This window comes from Budorcas taxicolor, chromosome 5 (assembly GCF_023091745.1).
Source record: "Budorcas taxicolor isolate Tak-1 chromosome 5, Takin1.1, whole genome shotgun sequence".
Lineage (NCBI taxonomy): Eukaryota > Metazoa > Chordata > Mammalia > Artiodactyla > Bovidae > Budorcas > Budorcas taxicolor.
Window position 1 is genome coordinate 92,956,401 of NC_068914.1, and position 22,145 is coordinate 92,978,545.

The following is a 22,145-nucleotide window of genomic DNA, read 5'->3' on the forward strand; positions in this document are numbered from 1 at the left end:
AAATAATTTAAGTAGCCAGGATATGTAGAGTCTTAGCTCAGTTGGTAAAGAATCCACCTGCAGTGCAGGAGACCTGGGGTCAATCCCTGGGTTGGGAAGATCCCTGGAGAAGGTAAAGGCTATCCATTCCAGTATTCTGGCCTGGAGAATTTAATGGACGGTATAGTCTATGGGGTCGGAAAGAGTCAGATACTACTGAGCGACTTTCACTTTCACGCCCCTGCACAGGGTGCAGATGTTAGCTGGAAAAATCCTACGTCATGACCTCTTCTCTCTAGAGGTTTCCAGATTTGTTAGAGACAGACTTATAAATAACTAATGTATTAAAACTCTCAGTTACTTCATCTAAGTTCCATTATTTGGGGAATTTAGAATCCAGATTAAATTACTGGATAGAAACTGACTTAATTTTAGATTTATATGCTACTTATATTTTACCAGGTAAAATTTTAAAGGTGCAGTCTTCACAAACCTTATTTATATTTATACCTTTATATCTTTTTAAAGTAATTAAAAATTAAAAAAAAAATTTTTTTTACCTCGCTGCACAGCATGTGGGATCTTAGTTCCCCAAGCAGGAATCAAATCTGCACATGCTGTATTGGCAACGTGGGGAGTCCTGATGACTGGACCACCAGTGAAGTCCCTTAATTATTTTTTAAATTGAAGTATAGTTAATTTACAATGTTATGTTAGTTTCAGATATATGGCAAAGTGAATCAGTTATACATATATGTACATATGTTTGTTCTTCAGAATCTCTTTCATTACAGGTTATTAGGACTATAGTTCCTCATAGGTCCTTATGGTTTATCTAGTTTATATATAATAGTATGTATATGTAGGGAGAAAGTAGGGAAAACCACTAGACCATTCAGGTATGACCTAAATCAAATCCCTTACGATTATACAGTGGAAGTGAGAAATAGATTTAAGGGACTAGATCTGATAGAGTGCCTGATGAACTTTGGACTGAGGTTCGTGACACTGTACAGGAGACAGGGATCAAGACCATCCCCATGGAAAAGAAATGAAAAAAAGCAAAATGGCTGTCTGGGAAGGACTTACAAATAGCTGTGAAAAGAAGAGAAGCGAAAAGCAAAGGAGAAAAGGAAAGATATAAGCATCTGAATGCAGAGTTCCAAAGAACAGCAAGAAGAGATAAGAAAGCCTTCTTCAGCGATCAATGCAAAGAAATAGAGGAAAACAACAGAATGGGAAAGACTAGAGATCTCTTCAAGAAAATTAGAGCCACCAAGGGAACATTTCATGTAAAGATGGGCTCGATGAAGGACAGAAATGGTATGGACCTAACAGAAGCAGAAGATATTAAGAAGAGGTGGCAACAATACACAGGAGAACTGTACAAAAAAGATCTTCACGACCAAGATAATCACGATGGTGTGATCACTCACCTAGAGCCAGACATCCTGGAATGTGAAGTCAAGTGGGCCTTAGAAAGCATCACTAAGAACAAAGCTAGTGGAGGTGATGGAATTCCAGTTGAGCCATTTCAAATCCTAAAAGATGATGCTGTGAAAGTGCTGCACTCAATATGCCAGCAAGTTTGGAAAACTCAGCAGTGGCCACAGGACTGGAAAAGGTCCATTTTCATTCCAATCCCAAAGAAAGGCAATGCCAAAGAATGCTCAAACTATCACACAATTGCACTCATCTCACACGCTAGTAAAGTAATGCTCAAAACTCTCCAAGCCAGGCTTCAGCAATACGTGAACCATGAACTCCCTGATGTTCAAGCTGGTTTTAGAAAAGGCAAAGGAACCAGAGATCAAATTGCCAACATCCGCTGGACCATGGAAAAAGCCAGAGAGTTCCAGAAAAACATCTATTTCTGCTTTATCGACTATGCCAAAGCCTTTGACTGTATGGATCACAATAAACTGTGGAAAATTCTGAAAGAGATGGGAATACCAGACCACCTGACCTGTCTCTTGAGAAACCTGTATGCAGGTCAGGAAGCAACAGTTAGAACTGGACATGGAATAACAGACTGGTTCCAAATAGGAAAAGGAGTACGTCAAGGCTGTATATTGTCACCCTGCTTATTTAACTTATATGCAGAGTACATCATAAGAAATGCTGGACTGGAAGAAGCACAAGCTGGAATCAAGATTGCCGGGAGAAATATCAATCACCTCAGATATGCAGATGACACCACCCTTATGGCAGAAAGTGAAGAGGAACTAAAAAGCCTCTTGATGAAAGTGAAAGAGGAGAGTGAAAAAGTTGGCTTAAAGCTCAACATTTAGAAAACTAAGATCATGGCACCTGGTCCCATCACTTCATGGCAAATAGACAGGGAAACATTGGAAACTGTCAGACTTTATCTTTTTGGGCTCCAAAATCACTGCAGATGGTGATTGCAGCCATGAAATTAAAAGATGCTTACTCCTTGGAAGGAAAGTTATGACCAACCTAGATAGCATATTCAAAAGCAGAGACATTACTTTGCCAACAAAGGTCCGTCTAGTCAAGGCTATGGTTTTTCCAGTGGTCTTGTATGGATATGAGAGTTGGACTGTGAAGAAAGCTGAGCACCGAAGAATTGATGCTTTTGAACTGTGGTGTTGGAGAAGACTCTTGAGAGTCCCTTGGACTGCAAGGAGATCCAACCAGTCCATTCTAAAGAAGATCAGCCCTGGGTGTTCTTTGGAAGGAATGATGCAAAAGCTGAAACTCCAGTACTTTGGCCACCTCATGTGAAGAGTTGACTCATTGGAAAAGACTCTGATGCTGGGAGGGATTGGGGGCAGGAGGAGAAGGGGATGACCGAGGATGAGATGGCTGGATGGCTTCACCGACTCGATAGGCGTGAATTTGAGTGAACTCCGGGAGTTGGTGATGGACAGGGAGGCCTGGTGTGCTGCGATTCATGGGGTTGCAAAGAGTCGGACACGACTGAGTGACTGAACTGAACTGATGTATATGTTAATCCCAAACTCCTAATTTGCCTCTCCCCATCACTATTCCCTTTGGTAATCATGAATTTCTTTGTTTTCTTTGTCTAGGAGTGTATTTCTGCTTTGTAAGTAAGTTCATTTGTATCTTTTTCTTAGACTCTACATGTAGGTGCTATCATATGCTATTCATCTTTCTCTGACGTATTTCACTTAATACAATAATCTCGAGGTCCGTCCATGTTGCCACACATGGCGTTCCACTCTTTCTATGGCCAACTAATGTTCCATTGTATACATGTCCCGCATCTCTATCTGTCCATCTGTCTCTGGACATTTAGGTTGTTTCTATGTCTTGGCTACTGTAAGCAGTGCTGTTATGAACACTGGGGTTCATGCATCTTTCCTAATTATAGTTTTGCCCAGGAGTGGGATTGCAGGATCATATGGTAACTATTTTTAGTTTTTCCAGAACCTCCACACTGTTTTCCATAGTGCCTGCACCAACAGTGTAGGAGGGTTCCCTTTTCTCCACACCCTCTCCAGCATTTATTATTTGTAGACGTTTTGATGATGGCCGGTCTGACAGGTATGAGGTGATACCTCACTGCAGTTTTGATTTGCATTTCTCTACTGGCTGCTGATATTGAGCATCTTTTCAAGTGCCTGTTGGCCATCTGTATATCTTATTTGGAAAAATGTCTATTTTTTTAATCAGGTTGTTTGCCTTTTTGCAAGCCAGATGAGTTGTTCTTTATATCTTCTATAGCATGCTTATGTGTTTATTTCATTTGGTACAGAAGTACTATCAGTTAGAAAGGGCTAATGTTATTCTTACCATTTTACAGATGAGAAAAATGAGGTAGAATGTTTAAGTAACTTGTTCATGGTTATGCAGTTAAGTCCGTGCTGGAACTTCATAAAACTTTATTTCCACTTGGTACTCTGGATAGCTTCTGCACTTTTCCTTATGCAGTCACTTATCCATGTATAAGACACACTGAAGACATGTATCTGAGTGAAAAGTTGTGCAATTCTCATTGAACTGATGACCATGTTTTGAAAAAAGTATTATTCATTTATAAGAAGAGCACCTTTGTGGACTGCCTTAGAAGTACTGGCTAAAATTTGTACATTATAAACTGTCTTTAAATAATTTCAAAGTCTGTGAATGGGAATAACAGATGTTCATTAATTTTCTGATGTATTTTCATATAATCAGGATAAATTTATATGAATTATAGTTTTAAAAGTTTTGCCTATTATGTTTCCCAATTTATTATCCATTCTAATTCACTAAGAAAAAACTAATCTATTTCTGTCTACATCGGAAAAATTAACTAAACAACTAGGATTTAGTTTAGGAAATAGAAGGCAAGATTACCTTTCTGCATTCCTCCCCATTCCAAGATACACAGACAGTCTTGTACCCAATTTCAACTATCCGAAGATTTTATGTGTAATTATCACTTCAATTTTTCTATATGTGTCTATGTAGTTTTTAATAAGAGAAATGCAGTTACAATTATCTTTGCATTTTGTCAGACTTTGAATCATGCCTTACTATAGTTTTCAAGTTTCTCAAACTGGAGTTGTTCTTTATGTTATGCTATGCTTTTATGATTTTACTATTTATGCTTTTCTTTTTCTTCTGATGGTTTAATGAATCAGGTTTAATTAGTCAGAAAAACTAACAATATTTTTCTCTCCCTATCTTTGCCAGTAATTCCATGAAGTACTTTTCTTTCATTCTAGCTGTGGTCTTGCCCTGAGCTTTCAGGTGATGTGAAGATAGAACAGTAATTCTCTACATTACGGATGCTTTTCCTGTATATCATTGTATGTATGGACAAGACAGAAAGGATCAATGGAAAGAGAAAAGTCGATTTGGTATTCTCTTCAAAATAACATATGAGTTATTTAGATATAACAAAAGTTTAAGTCACTACTCAGAAACCTAGTTCATTTCATAATGGTTTCACTGTACTGGAGAGCTTACTTTGTTAAAGGATTTAGAATGAAGTGAAGGGCAATTCAGGTCTTTTAAATTCAAGTTAAATGTAATTTGTTAAAGGTTAAGAAACATTTGCCAGAATTATGAGCAATTTCCAGCTAGAGTTCTATAAAAAGAAAGCTTGAAGTTAAATTCATGCTACTCTTCCTAGTAGAATTCCATAGTGACTGGAGTGGTTTCTGAGTAGATATCATATGGCTAAGAAAAAGATTGGAAAAATGGAATTTGAATAGAAAGTAAGGATGAAAAACTCCTTCATTCTTCCCCTATCTCCTCCCCCTCTGTGCTTCCAACACACAAATACACACACACACACACACACACACACACACACACACACACACCACTCTATCAGAAGAGGGAAAGCTTATGTTGAAAGTCTCCTTTAGTAATAATAAATGGAATAGAATAGTTGAATAAATTGTATGTGGCACTGAACTGGAATTTCTTCAGTGAAATGGCTTATGTTCTTAAAGAGCTGAAAAAAGGCTTAAATTTTCTAGTAGCCTGGAATAAGATTGCACGGGAGGCGCATGTGAAATGCAGCATGTGTGAACAGTTTTGCAGCAGAGTCCCATCTGAAACATAGCAACATAGCTGGAACAGTGACTCACCACACTAACATCTACTGTTAACAGACAGACGCTCTCTAGTAGAGCCTGCACTTTCTCATGTTGGAAGGAGTTTCTTAGACTGTTGTGATGGTATGATATGTTCCTCAAACTAGGTCAGGCCACTTGAATTTAACATTGTTGAATACTTGCCATATACTTGGCACTTTTCTTACACCTGTTTGGTTTTATTTTTCCCACTTTATAGGTGATGAATTTGAGGTCACACATCTGGCCTGGTATTCAAGTCAACCCATCAACTGCTTTTAGCCCGTGCTTGTTCTGATTGTCTGATAAAAATGAAGATATAAAGAAATTTCAAGATAGAAGGAAAGACATTTAAAAGAGCTCATGTCAGGTGGCCTCAGTTTTCTCAGAAATACAGGGACAGAATTTAAAACAGAAAAGTGATACAAAATTTGGAACACAGTTCCTTGAGAAACTGTAACGGAGGGTTAGTAGTGAAAATAAAATGACTTTCCAATTTTAATAACTAGAATCCAGCCCAGAAATCCAGCTGCTGCCCTACTTCACAGATGGTAAATGGCCTGATGGCTTCCTAAACACTGGCTACATCTTCCTGCTCAGATTCCAAGGGACTTCCCTGAGGATAACTGCCAGCTTGAAGCTGAATTCTTCTTAATGACCTGCCATGATGGATCTATTTACTTTTGATTCAGCCCTCCCTGATGCTGGAAAAGATTGAGGGCAGGAGGAGAATGGGACGACAGAGGATGAGTTGGCATCACAGATTCAATGGGTGTGAGTTTGGGCAAACTCCAGGAGATAGTGAAGGACAGGAAAGCATGGTGTGCTGCAGTCCGTGTAGCAGCAAAGAGTTGGACGCGAATTAGCGACTGAACAAGACAACAGCCCTCCCTAGATTGGAACAGTCTTCAATTTTCAACTTAAACACTATGACAAAGGCAGAGTTTTCAAGGAGTTGAGGCGTATGTGTGTATGTATGTGTGCTGCATTTATTCCAAGTATGCCGAGTAAAATAATCAGATATGAGTGATCAAAATAAAAATTAAAACTTTATTTTCCTATAATAAACTTTCTTCTTTCCTAAAAGTTTTGAGTATTACTGTTTTAAATCCATGTACACTGTATGTTCTTCACAAGATACTTATCCTCTCAGTTTCTTCATCTATAAAATGTTTTGCTGTGAAGACTGAGTTAAATACAAAGCACTTAGAACCATAATGAGCAAGAAGTAAGTGCTATGTACTCTTGATTATTACTTACTATTATTATTATCCTCATCATTAGTGAATCTGTGTAAAATGAGCTATTAATTCAGTGCAAGGGCCTTATTAGTAAACATGTAGAAAATAAAAACTGTCTTATGTGGCTCCTAAAAACCTTAAAATTATCAGGAGCCGATTAATATGGATAACATTGAGGTTTATCAGCTGACAAAGGAAAAAGTTCTCACTGAAGCTATCAAACCCCTATTTTATTTTCAGCTCCAGAAATCTATCTTGTGAACTGTTCTGGCTTAATTCCCATTTGCATCATGCGTTTGCCTTATTCAAAGTCCCTCCACAGTCTATCTCACAAACTTCAGACATGCCTCTGATCAACAGACAAATAGTTGATGGCTATTTTATGCCAGAGGCTAGAGATATAAATAGATATAAATAGCGCTTCCCTTGTACTTCAGTTGGTAAAGATCTGTCTGCAATGCAGGAGACCTGGGTTTAATCCCTGGGTTGGGAAGATTCCCCTGGAAAAGGAAATGGCAACCTACTTCAGTCTTCTTGCCTGGAGAATCCCATGGACAGAGGAGCCTAGCAGGCTACAGTCCACGGGGTCGCAAGAGTCAGACACAACTTAGCGACTAAACCACCAGAGATATAAATACTACTAAAACACGGCCTTGCAACTGTGGAGTTTACTTACTAGTGGGCAGAAAGGCACATAAACAGATAAATACAAAACAAAGTGGGACTTCCCAGGTGGCGCTAGTGGTAGAGAACCCGCCTGCCAATGCAAGAGACCTAAGAGATACAGGTTCAACCCCTGGGTCAGGAAGATCCCCTGGAGAAGGGCACGGCAACCCACTCCAGTATTCTTGCCTTGGAGAATCCCATTGACAGTGGAGCCTGGAGGACTTCAGTCCACGGGGTTGCAAAGAGTCGGACACGACTGAACAACTTAGCATGCCCTCACACACAGAACAAAGCAGAAAGTGCAACGAAGGAAATGCATGCATACAAGGTGCTATGGGAGCAGAGATGAAGAACACCAGAGTTCACCCTAGAAGGCTCAGATTTGGCTTCTGGAGGGAAGGATGCCAAAGCTTAAAGAATTTCAAGCAGAAACTTTAAAGGCTTCGCTGGGATCGCAAGGCTTCCTTATTTGGTCCTTTTTAACCCTCTAGACATGTCACCATTACTCCCAACATAACTCACCTCCCAACTCCTATTGCACCAGTCTCAGAACCGTTCCCTTGAAAAACCCAGTTTTGATCCTATCTCTAATTCCTTACCTCATGTGGCATTCTCTATCAGATATTCTCTGCCTAGTAGTGTGTTCTCATCTCCTCCATGAAAACAGGCCCTACTGGAATATGCTCATATACTCTCCTATTACTCATGAAAGCACTTCAAACAGGTATGTGCAGATTAATGTTATGTCTCCACAGTCTATCATTGTTTATTGTTTATCATATCATTCCAACAAAACTATAAATACCTTAAGGATAAAAAGGGTTCACAAATTTATTCTGTTTCACAATACCTGGCAAAGTGTGAGAAAAGTCCAAGATGTCGAAAATACTTTCTGAATTAAATTATTTCACCAATGCCTTTTATGGTTTATCTGATGTGCAATAAATTCATTGTATGAAAGTTTAGAAGTTCAAATAGCCAGAGGAGAGAACATTCTTACTTCTGTCAGTTAATTTACTAACTGAAAGTCTGTAGTACTATATGAGAAATAAACTTAGCTTGGTAGAATTTGTGAATGTGAAGAAAACGTGAACCATGGAATAAATTACGCAGTTGGTTTATAAAGCAGCCTGTGAATAAGGTTCTTGTACTTGGTAAGCAGTAAAAAAGCAGTATATTGTTGAGAGGGAATGTACTTAGGTAGAGTACAAGTTTGAATGGCCTTTTATGCAAGGAAGTATTTTATATATACATATATATATCAGTCAAGTAAATGAAGAGAATTATACATATATGTGAATATGTGCACATATACACATAAAATGAGTGTGAGTATGGTAACAGAAATGGCAGTTGGAAAAACAACCTTTTCATACTGCTAATGATAAGGCATGTTAAAACTCAGTGCTTCCTTATTGCTTTTTATTTATCTGTTTTCCTCCCACTGTTATTTCTCCAATAGTTCCTCTATTTAGTCTTTTCTGCCGAATTTTCTCTCACTCCCTCTTCTCTAACAAACAAAACCTCCACACACTTTCTCATTCACATTCATACTAACCCAAGTCAATCGTTCCCACACTTTGTGTTCAAAGTATGAAACCAGCTATATCAAGAGGGGGTCTGACAGTGATGCCATTAATTCACTAGACTACTGAGTGACTTTCAAACTTTTGCTCACGAATCCCTAAAAGAATTTTGAATAAAACAGAGACTCTGCGCCAGTTATCAATACATTGCCTCTCACCTCTAAATGTATCTTCCTTACCTGTTTTGCTAAAATGGAGCTGGGACCTTTAAATTTTTGGGGGGGGGGGGGGGGGTCAGCCAACATGATATTAAACTTTGTCAGTAGAGGGCACAGGAGAAGGATTACGGGAGAAAGAGGTTTTTCCCTCTTGGTTTCAGGATGCTTTCCAAACAGGCTCCTGCAGAGCCCGCTGCCTCCCTGGCATGTGGCTCACGTGCATGGAGCGTCTCTTATTTGCAGGCCCTTGCAATGGGGGCAGCTTCCCCAGCACCCAACTTCCTGGTGTACACAGCCTCTCTGGTCGCCAACACTTTGAGCCATGCTGCTTCTCTGGCGATAGCTCTGTGACACCAGTATCTCCTCTGCAGCAAGGTGCTGGTTTCAGGGCACAGGGATGAGCAGCACCTGGTGGCCAGCAGCCTCCCCAGCACCTCCCTCAGGCAGTTTTGGAGTGGAGGGCCCCCAGTGAGACACTTCCCTGCAAAGAGCTTTCCCCAGCACCCCAGAGGGGAGGTATCCAGTAAGTTCCAGGAGGCAGAATCCCAGAAAGTTGCACCATCGTAGCCCCACAGTGACTCCTGGGCCATCAGCTGCTGGAATCAGGGGCAGTTTGCAGGGGAAGCTTTCCCTTGAGGTCTATCTCAGCCCTAGGGGGCATGGTCACTTCCTGTATTTGCTGTCTCTATATTCTTCAGAATTTCTATTTGCTTCTTACCTACCAATCCCTCATCACCACCATTCTCTGTCACATGTAGTCGTTCTCTGTATTAGACTTTCCTGTTCAAATTATTGTGTGGCTTCTGTATCCAGATTGGGTGCTGACTGATACACACTTCCTCATACCTTTTAATGTGATAGCTAAAATTTCTTACCAAGAAGTTAAATAATTGAAAAAAGATAAATTATCTGGTGTTCTGAATATAGATATTCTTAAAATATATTTTTGTCAAAACCTTAGAGTGATGTATCTAGATCAGTTAATGAATGGAGAAGACTACTGTATAACCTGATTGTAAACTGTCTCAAGTAAATTGGATTTATTTCCTGTACACACATATACACACAAAGACTTTCATCTAAAAATTTTGAACAAATATGTCCATACATGTTTTCATGACACACATCTCACTTATGACTGGTGGAACATGGATAGACAGATAGATAGATGGAGCGGTAGATAAGCAGACAGCTGGCAGGCAGACTGAGGATCTCCAAGATGAAACACTGTTTCAATATTTTTTTTTTTTACCAGTTCAATACTTCTCAATGTTTTATTTTTGGTTTTTTTGTTTGTTTGTTTGTTTGGCCTTGCTTTCAAGGGTCTCTCCAGAAGTAATGCATTCCTGAACTGTCCTTTTGCTCAGTGCCTTAGAGATTTTTACCCTGTGATAATAAATCATAGTAAGCATTGGGATGGGTGGAAGCTATGCCATCTTTTGTGAAGTGGGAGAAGGGGAACCATGACAGAGGAGACTGGAAGGACGAGGTGGCTGACTACTATTCAGTAACAGACAGAAGTTTCAAGAAAATGCTTGCATAGGGCTGAGGATCAGAAAATTGCTTCCCTCACAGCTGTTCATGCCCTGTGGACACCCAGGGTACAAGTTTTCCAGTATGAAGAAAGCAGCGCCAGACCAAAGAACTACTGCATTCTATCCTGAAGGCCAGAGAGACACTATTCACTCTAAAACTGACAAGAAACCAAGTGGGAGAAGCTCAGCATTTTTTTTTCATGTAATGTAGACTAAAAATATTAAATTATATTCCATAAAAATTTAGAAACTAAAAGCTTTCCTTACAAGAATGCTAAAAGTTTCCTTTAGAGTCAATATCATATCAAATATGAAACTCCTGAACCCCACCCATACCTATGGTTGGATGAAGGTCTTGCTTTTAACTATTTGTGACTCAAGATGTCACATGGCTTAAATCCTTCATTTACAGTGGCTCTGTTTCTTATTTAAAACAGTGAGTTTTCCTTAGATCCACTACTTCACTAAATCATATAATAGGGAAAGAAATGAAGAATCTTAAACAAAAGCAAAGGAGATATGGCCAATTTTTACCATTTGGGATATTAACAAGTTTAACATGGCTCAGCAACTATCTTAAGTGTTATATCAACTATTATGACACAAACTAAAGGTGTTGAAATATAAAGACGTGTGTTTTCTGAGAGGAAATGGGTGACAATTTGAAGGACTGGGTTTTTTAACAGAATGAATAAATACATAAGAATTCAGAACAGATTCTCAACCAACACTAATGTGCAATAAGGTTTATGCAAGTTAAGAAAGGTTTTAAACTTAAAAAAATTTTTTAAGGAAACTACTGTTTCCTGTTATTTCTGGAAAATTTGTGAATGCTAGTGTTTTCAAAAGGAAACATTTGCGAGGAGATATTAAGTATGTTTTACAAGCTATACATATCAGATTCTTGTTTATGCATTTCCCCTAAGAAATTTGTAATTCTGTTTTAAATAAATGACACTTACTCTCAATTAAAGTTTCTGTCTTTTTATTTCCCTAAATCAGCATCCCCATGGGGAGTATGGGGCTCCTAGGATTTTTTTCGTCCTAAATAAATACATTTTTAATAAAGAGTTTTCTTTCTTGGATAAGATCCATAATTTCTAGAATACAATATCTGACTTAACTATTCCATTAAAAAAAAAATCTATGTACTGCCTGTTTTATAGTAATCTATTGGGATCTTTAAAAGATTTTTGATCAATGCAAAACTTTAAACTCAGAGTATGTAATTTACTTACATATGTATAAATATTTGCTATAATTCCCACTTGACTTTTAATAAAGGTATTGCCCGTCACTGCAGAAGTGTGAATAATCCAGTTGGTGGATATTATTCAATCTGAAGGATTCATGTAAAGAACTTCTATTATGGTCCAATAAATAAATTTAGGGCCATCATTTGGTGATAGAAAAATCAATAAATATAGACATTTTTATGTTCACCAAAATCTCTTTCATAGCTCTGCTAAGCACCTTGTTTACTGAGATGACCAAGTTAATGCTAGGTATTTTAAAGATTCAAGTAACAAGAAATCAGCCAGTCTACCAAACTGGTAATTTATTATGAAAGCCAATAATTACTTTTGTTTGGGGGGGGGGGGGGGGGGCAGGGAGTAGAAAAACTAGAAATAAGAAAATTTAGGAATGGGAAGATTGAATGTGAACAGGCAAAATCAAGCTCGTTACCATCTGTGATTTGCTCATATCCTTAGGTTTTTAATATACTTACTTAAACAATGGAGTTCCACAAACAACACATTTGTATATTCCAGGATCTTTGTGATGTGTATATTCTCCTTCGAAGGCACTGATACACAATAAACAGAGCATAAAAAAAATTAAACAAAGTTAGCATTATTTCTTATAGAACATATTTGCTTAAAATATATTTCTCTAATAAATCTTTCAAGAGCTTTTTGTTTTAAAATGAGAACAGACCAAACATATGGAAATCTGAACATTACTAATATATTTCAAATCTGTATAATAAAATGTGCATATAACTACTCCAAACTAATGCAGGTTAAATTTTTTAAAAAATCAAGCTGTCTAGTTATGCAATGCTTAGAAACTTTTTTTTCCTATTAAAAAAAAAAGCTTGTAGTTCAGATTCACAGAGAAAAACATTATTACATGAGATTTCTGCTCCTCTACAGTGTCCAAGAATGTATACCAGAAAATACAGAAGGGTCCAACACTTCAAGTGGAAGGAGTCTTATTTTCTGGTTTGAAAAGGAATATTGCAGCTTTAAGGGAATATTTTTCTAAGTTAACAATCTTAAAGGCTAGGAGGTCATTCAGCTAATACAAATCAGCTGTGCTAGCCCAACAAAAAGTCTATGTGCTCTGCAGCTTGTTTTTATTATCCTTTCACCCTCTTTATGAGGTCCAATTTTTTATAAACAGAATTTTTAAGAATGACCTAATCTCTAGTTGTTTGTGTGCATTAAATCATTTTACTAGTCATGTACACAACAGGACGAGTAGACGTCTCGGGCCGAGACCCAAGTCCATCTCTAGCTCCTTGTGGGGTGAGGGTGGACTTTGTCAGAGATTCAACATTTGGTCAAGTCAGTAAACAGTATATACTGTGACAGGAAGAGAGTGTTGCTTATTAACAAAGACCCCATGTGTGGTAAAGAGCTCTTTCAGTTCATGAATGAAAACAAGAAGTTACATCATTAATAAATTTGGATCAGAGGTAAGTTACGGCCTTATGCCAAGCTCCATGGTATAAATTAGACAACAAAATGGTCAGACTCTGGCAAGTTACCTTCGAGCTGGAATCAGCTGAGAGAGACTTTATTCACCCAAAACAGTCTTGGAAGTGAACAAACTCTTTTTTCAGGACTTAGGGCGAACTTCCAAGGACCAAAGCCATGTGAGGGCAGTTATTGAAAATTTTTGACATTCCAACCACAAATGAGCCAATAAATACTTTCTCCACATGTGCTTCAAAAAGAAATTGGAGTGGGGTAGAAAGGAACTAAATTATGCTACCTTCTTTTTGCAGCCAAAACATCTATACTTACAATGGCCACCTTCAAATTTTCAGCATCCTGGCAAAGTGCCATTCCCTCATGGTTTTGCTTACTGTGATGTCTTCCCAAAAAATGTACCTAAATCGCTATTACTTCCACACATTTTGTAGTAAACTAAAAACAGGCCCTTAACAAAAGCCTTGTGACTTTACAAAAGATAGAGTGTTCATTAAATGGGGAAAAGAATAAATAAAACTTAGTCTTAATCTAAACAATACCATTTTCAACCTTTTCAAGGATACTAATTTGTAGACTTTAGCAAATAAGTGCAGAATCCTTTGAATTAAATGGCAAGGGAGAGGATTCAAAGGTTGGAGCAGGGGTACAGAGGATGAAGAAAACTAGCTCTTGCTTAGTGACGTGTTCGTAAGCTCGCCTTACCTTTCGGTCCCTTTCTCCTGAGTGACATGGTATTGCAGGGGTGTTAGCCGCTTCCTCAGTTCCTGCTGGGAAAAGACCACCTTACAGTTCTTTTTATCCCTACATGACCCTGGAAAGAGAGAGGATATGGGAGAAGGAGGACTTTTAGCTTCAATCCTAAATAACTGCTTTGGCTGACCGCCACAGCACAGCTTCTGCTGTCACTTGTCAATGACCAGAGCAGTCCCTAACACACTCGACAAACTTACCTGAACTGCAGTTACTTCTCTCAATTTAAAAAGAAAGGTGCTCGAGATTCAAGTGATTCCACTGGTGCACCGATGACGTGCCACAGCCAAAGCTGCTAGCACGAAACAGTAAAAACCCACTGAACATTCACAAAATGGGACATTCTTTATGTCTTCAAATATCTTGAATTTTTTTTACAAACAAATTCAAAAAGCGTAACTATTTATAAGCATTTCTGCTGTATATATAAGATGATGGGCATATTATGTTAAACAGTAACTCTCCATTCAATTAGTAGAAGAGCTTGAAACCGTCCTCCTTCAATTTCTATCCTGGGTGATTTAAATACTGTCCTAGTTATTAACTGAACCTGAGAGATGCATTTTTCCACAACTAGGAATTGCTATTCTTTGTGATTCTGTTGGGGTTTCCCCAGTGGCTCAGCTGGTAAAGAATCTGCTGGAATGCAGGAGACACAGGAGACGTGAGTTCGATCCCTGAGTTGGGAATATCCCCTGGAAAAGGGAAGGGCTACTCACGCCAGTATTCTTCCTGAAAAATTCCATGAACAGAGAAGCCTGGAGGGCTACAGTCCATAGGGTTACAAAGAGTCGGAAAAACTGAAGCAAATGAGCACAGCACAGTGATTCTGTCAGAGGCTTCACTGGGCTCTGAAGAGTCCTTTAAAATAAATATCTCTTGCAAGACTGTATCTTACTGTGTTTAAATGGGCAAGAAACTTGTAACAGACTCCAAGAGAAGGCAAGTATACTAATATAGTTTCAAGAAGTTCCAAACAAAGAGTGAGAAAAATAAGGAAGGTGGGAAAGACAAAGAAAAGTAAATGGGATTTTATTTACAGACCTACGTTTTTCTTTTGTAAAGTATACCTAGGAAGACTTCACTGATTAAATGTATTTCAATGGTAAAATAATTTTAATGTGATTCTAATAACAATGTTAGCTTTTATTTCAGCTTATATAGTCTGCAGTAAAATGTCCAGACAACACCTGCTTATATGTGTTATTCTGTCTTACCTGAACAAATGACTGAAGAGAAATACAGTCAGTCCTCTGTATCCACAGGTTCCACAACTACAAACTCAACCAAACATGATGGAAAATATTCACCACCCCCCTTAAATTCCAGAAAGTTCCAAAATGCAAACCTTGAGTTTGCCATGCTAAAGCAACTATTTATACAGCATTTACATTGTATTAGGTATTATTACAACCAATCTAAAGATGATTTAAAGTATAAAGGAAGATGTGCATAGGTTATACGTAAATACTATGCCAATTTATATAAGGAACCTGAGAATCCTCAGATTTTGGTAACTGCAATCCCCCATGAATACTGAGAGATACCTTTAACTACAGACATGGCAACCCTTACTCAATGCAGTAAAGTTGCTTTTCTTTGCTTTTGCATCACAGGGTGAAAGAGGCATGCAGATGGCCCTACGTGCAAAAATTTCTTACCATGTTTCAAAGTTACTAAGAGAAAGCTTGCTTAAGTTTCCAGAATAGTAAAAACTTCTTTGGGAACCTAAAAAAAAATATGATTGAGCAGTAAAAATGCTTTCTACTCCTTTTACTTTAAAGCACCTAGTGTCATAGTGTATGAGATCACTGGAATTATAACAAGAGACACTTAACTAACCACTGACCCTGACTCTGGGATTGAAGAAGGATATCAGCTTCCAGAATCAGGGCCACCAGGACAGTGACTGATTTTCTATGAGAAAACATGGAGGCAGGAAAAGAGCAAACCCGAGCCAAACAGAAAAGCACACCTTTGAGCAGGCCTGTGGGGTGTCAAACAGCACCTCTTCTGTCCTTCCACAAAGCATGGCTGGTGCTGCTCTGGCCTGAAGAGAGCCATACGAATGAATAGCCGCCATGTCACTCACCTCACTGGACCCCATAGTACACCAGGCTTTCTCCAAATACCTACTACTTACACTTTTTATATCTTCTAAGAGACAGACAGAAATGTTTCCCTGAGAAACGTCTGTCTGATCAGAATAAGCCTCTCCACAGCTTGAAAGCAGAACTGGCTGTGAGAGGTGAGTCTCCGCGCAATTCGCTACAGACATCTTAAAAGGTGTTTCTTGTTTCTGTTTCTTTATATGTTGGAAGGGTTGTATCTTTGTTGATTTCGTCCAGAAAAATTCATTAACTGCAAACCTAATATGACAAAAATATCTTGATTAAAATTATTCTTTTCAGTGGCACAGATAATTAAACTCTGTATAGTTAAACAATTCTGAAACAATTCTGTCCAAAATATTTTTGTTAATATATGTTCATTCATACAAAAAGACCAATTGTGTTCCCAAAGTTGAGAGAACTAAGCTACCCATCTGTATGTCATTTAGTACAAGAGAAGCAACTGCAGGTTTAAATTACATGGTATTGGATTGCAATTTCCTAACATTGGATGCTTTTCTGCTTTTTTACCTTGAGTCATTTACTAAGGAGTGTTCATAAAAAGTAGCTTAAAGCACAGATGCTTGCAAATCGTTTAGGCAAAGATGTTTCTCTCTTTTTCATTCTCCTTCTCTCCAAAAAATCTCTCTTTTCTGAAGAAAAAGAATAAAACTGTTGGTCAGTATTGACGAACCATGTCAAGTATTTGTACAAGGAGAAAAGGTAAAATTGAAAACATCTGATTGAAGTAAATAATACAAACATAAAAGCTTTGCTGGTGAATGAAGGGTATTGAAAAGACTTTATTTCATAGATTAGAAATTACTTTTGATCTAAACATTCTTAAAAACAGATTGTTTTCCACTATGAACCATCTCATTAGTCGTGCCACAGAGACCTCGTTTTAATGGCAAGCTTTGAAAGCGTGCTGCTGTACTCTTTTGTTAGGCTCCGTCTTATTTTGAGGCCGGGGAGCGGGGGTAAAGATTTCATTCCAGCTTTCTTTGTTTGTCTTTCAAGAACCACTAAAGCAGTATTCACACAAATTTTGTAGGAATGTGCCCTATGTCATAGCCTACAAATTATTTGGTTTTGGTGCACTTAAAGGTCATCTTCCAAATTAACAAAATTTTCCTACATCCTGGCTTTTCAACCTTAAATATAAATATTGTTTCCTAACTGTAAGTGAGGTTTGTTCTTTAAGAAATGCTAGTGTTTATTTAAAGTTGTCAAACTTTGTACATTTTTATTCTTTGGTCATACTATGTTCTCAAAATAATTAGGCTTTTAAAGTGTGCCTAATAGCAAAAGGAAGTGTGTGTGGACTAGAAACAACTATTGTGATTTAATACGAAACAATGAGAAGTTAGCCAAATTTTAATAAATTTCTCGCCACATAGTTTAATAATAATATGCTTTCCTGGACAGTTGAAAGCTATACTCTTACATTAGCCCTCATCGCATCATAACCAAAACCTGGCATATATAAACACAGAAAGGCTTCACTTTTGTCTCTAATTTTCCTTCTCCCTATCAGACTCACTTTTCTAAAGTCATGTGGTGCCACTGTCAATTTCGAAGAAATCATTTCATTTTGAAATTCTAGAATAATTCATTGGATGGTTTCCCTTTACTATCTTCACTTAGGTACTGTAATTTTCTTATTACACAGGGTAATTTAACGTTAGTATTATATGACATCTGTTCAACGACCCCTAAATTGACTTAGAAGTATGTTAGGAAAAGATTTTTCTCTTTATTTAAATGCTTAATAGAGTACTTTGAAGCCATGAGTGTGTGTATATACACACAGGCAACACAAAGCATACCTGAAAGGGTAATATTGCTACCTAGGTATCTAATCATAACATCATTCCTTATGGAGTAAGTTTGGTATATATCAGATCCACCTTGAACCCAATCCAAGGGCATTTATTTGCTAAAATATGGCCAAAGTCTCTTTTTATATCAAAACTTGTTCCATATTGTTGCCTTGAATCTAGTATTATCTTGAATCAGAGTTCACTTCCTGCCTCTGTCTGCTTCCTAGTCATGGGACCTTAGACAAATGGGTCTCTCTCTACACACTACTACCCTCAGAAGTCTGCTATGAGAATCACAACAATTAGCAGTTAACAAACACTGTCCAAACAAATACAGTATTAAATTATCATTTTGATTACAGTGAATTCTGAAGTTAAAATTGTACTTTAGAAGATAACCAGATCAGGCATTTCAGTGTGCTAAAATATTTTATTGATAATTATTTTTCTAAAATAATTCTCTTGGGATAGTATTTTCCTCACAAGTTCTCTTTTAAAATGATTCAAACAAGAATTGGAAGAAGAAAAGAAAATTAAAATTTGAGTAACTACTCTGTGGCAGACATATTTCTAGGCACTTTCTCATAACTACATTTAATCCTCTCAATAATTCCAGGAGGTAGATGTCATGTCCATTGTACAGATACAGAAACTGAGGCTCAGAGAGGTTATAATATAACTTACTAAGGACAAACAGCAAAAAGATATACTGACTCAAATCTCAGGCTGTCGGAGTGCAAAACCCATGGAAAAATTAAGCTACAAATTTCTTCTTTCTTCCTAAATTATATGATAACTTTAAACTTGAAAACTATCACTAACAACTAAAAATAACAAGAGAGGAAAGTAATGATCACTGTAGTACATCTAGAAAGTAAAAACATTTACCTATTAGCCAATGTCTGTTTCACCTAGGTTCACTCCTTCAGCAGAGGGTCAGTGACAAGGTTCAAATGGGATTCTCACAATGTCTATAAAATGTTGAAAGGCTTTTTAAATTCTTGTTAAGAAGTAAATCAAATCTGTAACCTAAATCTTAGGGCATTTTTAAGACATAAATCTTATATTTCTGTGTGAAAAATCAAAACAAAACAAAATCTAAAGATCCCATAATTTTAATTTTGGTCCTAGGATCCCGTAATTTTAATTTTGGAAAAAAATAAAACTATTATTTTCCCAGTGTAGTAAGTGAAGATAAGACTACCTTATTTTCCTTTGAGTAAAGCTCATGTTTAAATATCTTGCCACTGTATTTAAAAATGGTTATTTCAATTTTCACTATAAATTATAATTTTTAGTTGGTTACTAGTCTGTCATTTTGGAAAGTTAAAGAAACTTTTATCCCAGATGTAGTAATGTTAGGAATTTCTAAATAAGTGTACATTTATAAAAGCCAAGTCTAGCCCATTTTTACAATAGAATATAAAATTATATACCATGAACCATTTTTCCTTGTGTTTTTACATTCTAGTAATTTAATAAAGGTTTTTTTTTTAAAAAAAATCCCTAACACAAGAAAGAAAAGCTCCATGCTTGTAAAAGAATGCTCAATTCTTTTGATTTTTTTTTTTTCTTTCAGCATAGACCTATACAGGAAAAACATTCCTGAGATGAACAGACCATCTAAGACATCATGACACTGGCTTCAGATCTGGGGTTTCCATGAAACTAGGGCTGCAGGGCTTACTTTGAGGACCACCGATACAACGTTTTTCTTACTGGTTTTTTAAGTCATCAAAATTGTTGAGTGTTTACAGAGTACTCGGCTAAGTAAAATATTCATTCATTCAACAATTACTTACTGAGCACCTACTCATGTGCACTCAGTCATATCTGACTCTTTGCCACTCTATGGATTGTAGCTCACCAGATACCTCTGTCCATGGGATTCTCTAGGCAACAATATTGGAGTGTGTTGCCATTTCCTTCTCCGGGGGATCTTCCTGACTTAGGGATCGACACTGTGTCTCCTGCCTTGGCAGGTAGATTCTTTACCACCGCCCCACCTGGGAAGCCCTGAGCACCTACTATATTCTGTCATTATTCTAAGTACTTAAGACATATCTGTGAGTAAAATCAAGATCCTTTCACGGAGCTGCTATCCCAGCAGGGGTAGAAAACAGATAAAACACAATGAAAATAAATAAGAAAATTATATAGCCTCTCAGAAGGTGATGAGTATACAGGATGGGGAAAAAAGGTAAAACTGAGCAGAGCAAAGAAGACTGGGAGTGCTAGAAGTAAGGGCCATAACCTTAAATAGAATGGTCAAGGTAAGCCTCACAGAGGTGACATTTAAGCACAGCCCTGAAGGAGGAGAAGTTGGCTGTGCTACTCTCTGAAGGAAGAGCTTCCTGAACACCTGGGGGAAACAGCCAATGTGAGAGATGGTTGTTGTTGTTTACTCAGTCATGTCCAACTCTTTGTGACTCCATGGACTAGAGCATGCCAGGCCTCCCTGTCCCTCACTATCTGTAAGATATGTTAAGAGATGAATACACTAAAAAGTTCCTGTTCCAGTGGTAGAGATGGAGACAAGTAACTACAATGCAAATACTAAAACTTGAATATGAATAGTGTAGATATTTAGTTCAATTGCTCAGTCGTGTCCGACTCTTTGTGATCCCATGGACTGCAGCACGCCAGGCTTCCCTGTCTATCACTAACTCCCAGAGTTTACTCAAACTCATGTCCATGGAGTCGGTGATGTCATCCAACCATCTCAACCTCTGTCATTCCCTTCTCCTCCCGCCTTCAATCTTTCCCAGCATCAGGGTCTTTTCAAATGAGTCATTTCTTCGCATCAGGTGACCAAAATATGAATAAGAAACAACAACAAAAAGAATATACTTTTATATCTGGAAATTTACAATTGCAATATTTTAGGACAGACATTGTCTGACATGACCTTTCTTTCTTCCTTTTAGCGAAGTGAAATCCTTTTAGCCAAATGCTATACTCAAAATAGCTCTCAGAGAGTATTTGGTTGAATGCTGAACACAGAATCAGAGTGCAGCCTCTGCTAGTTTGCTCTGTGTATTTAATGTCATCCCTTTCAGACTATCGATCATCACTCTCAACCTGGACTCATGTGCAAGATACTCAGTAGATGGTCTTTGGTGATGAATTTTTGACAGGCCTAGAGAACAAAATCCTTTGGCCAAACATTTACCCTTAGGAAACATTTCAATAAGTCTCCCCTTTGAAGTAATCTTGTAGGTGGAAGCAGGAAACATCCATAACTAAAGAAAGTATAAAATTAGTACCTTGACTTAGTTTTCACTTTTTAAAAACATTCTTAATTTTTACACTCAGGTTCAGTTTAATTTTGTCGGTCTGCCATGTCCTAAATATAACACAAAGAAAACAAAAAAACTCTCTAGGTCATAGGAATCAGAAGGTAAAGATCTTTTTCTTTTTTATATGTGAGAAAAGGCATATCTTTATTTCTCATAGTAATAATCGCATTTCATGCCTTCTTGCTGTTTTTCTATTATACTTCACATAAGACGGTTCTACAGATCAGTTTCAGCTCTGTTCTACTGATGCATGCACAGAGTTCTAATTAACATCAATGGACATTATAAGCATGCCAAGGCAACACAGCATTTTAAACTTCTTGAATTAAACAAGACCATATGTTTTAGTGGTGCATAGTTGAATGATAAAATTGGTCTTCTGGTTTCCATACTGAAGGTTTGAATAGATAAACTAAGAAAATATTTTCAAGGAAGTTTTCCTTCCAAGTCTACATATCCCTATAAATTCATCCCTACTCTGATCTTTCATCTGAATATCCTCAGTACTCGTGTATTTACTTCACAGGGTACTATTTACATGAACTAATATAATATTTTGCATTTATTCTCAAATATCTTCAGTTGTTTCTGCTTTATTTTCCCAGATTATAAATTCTTTGAACACATAAACTGTTGAGCCTAATATTAATTCATACTTTCTGAAACTATTTATTAAACATCTACAGTGAAGTAAGAACTGTGATGAGCACTGGAAAATTAAAAAT

The 22,145-nt window shown here is 37.4% G+C and overlaps 1 protein-coding gene across 2 annotated transcripts in view; it reads right to left on the reverse strand.

The window, feature by feature from the left end:
- The window catches only part of MSRB3 (methionine sulfoxide reductase B3), a 180,120-nt gene that overhangs the window by 106,220 nt on the left and 51,755 nt on the right, over positions 1-22,145 (reverse strand). For both annotated transcript variants that reach the window (XM_052639631.1, XM_052639632.1), the window contains exons 3-4: positions 14,140-14,248; positions 12,447-12,524 (exon numbers count right to left, since the gene is read on the reverse strand). In XM_052639631.1, the coding sequence (XP_052495591.1) occupies positions 12,447-12,524; positions 14,140-14,248 (187 nt within the window). The remainder of the gene's footprint in view (positions 1-12,446; positions 12,525-14,139; positions 14,249-22,145) is intronic.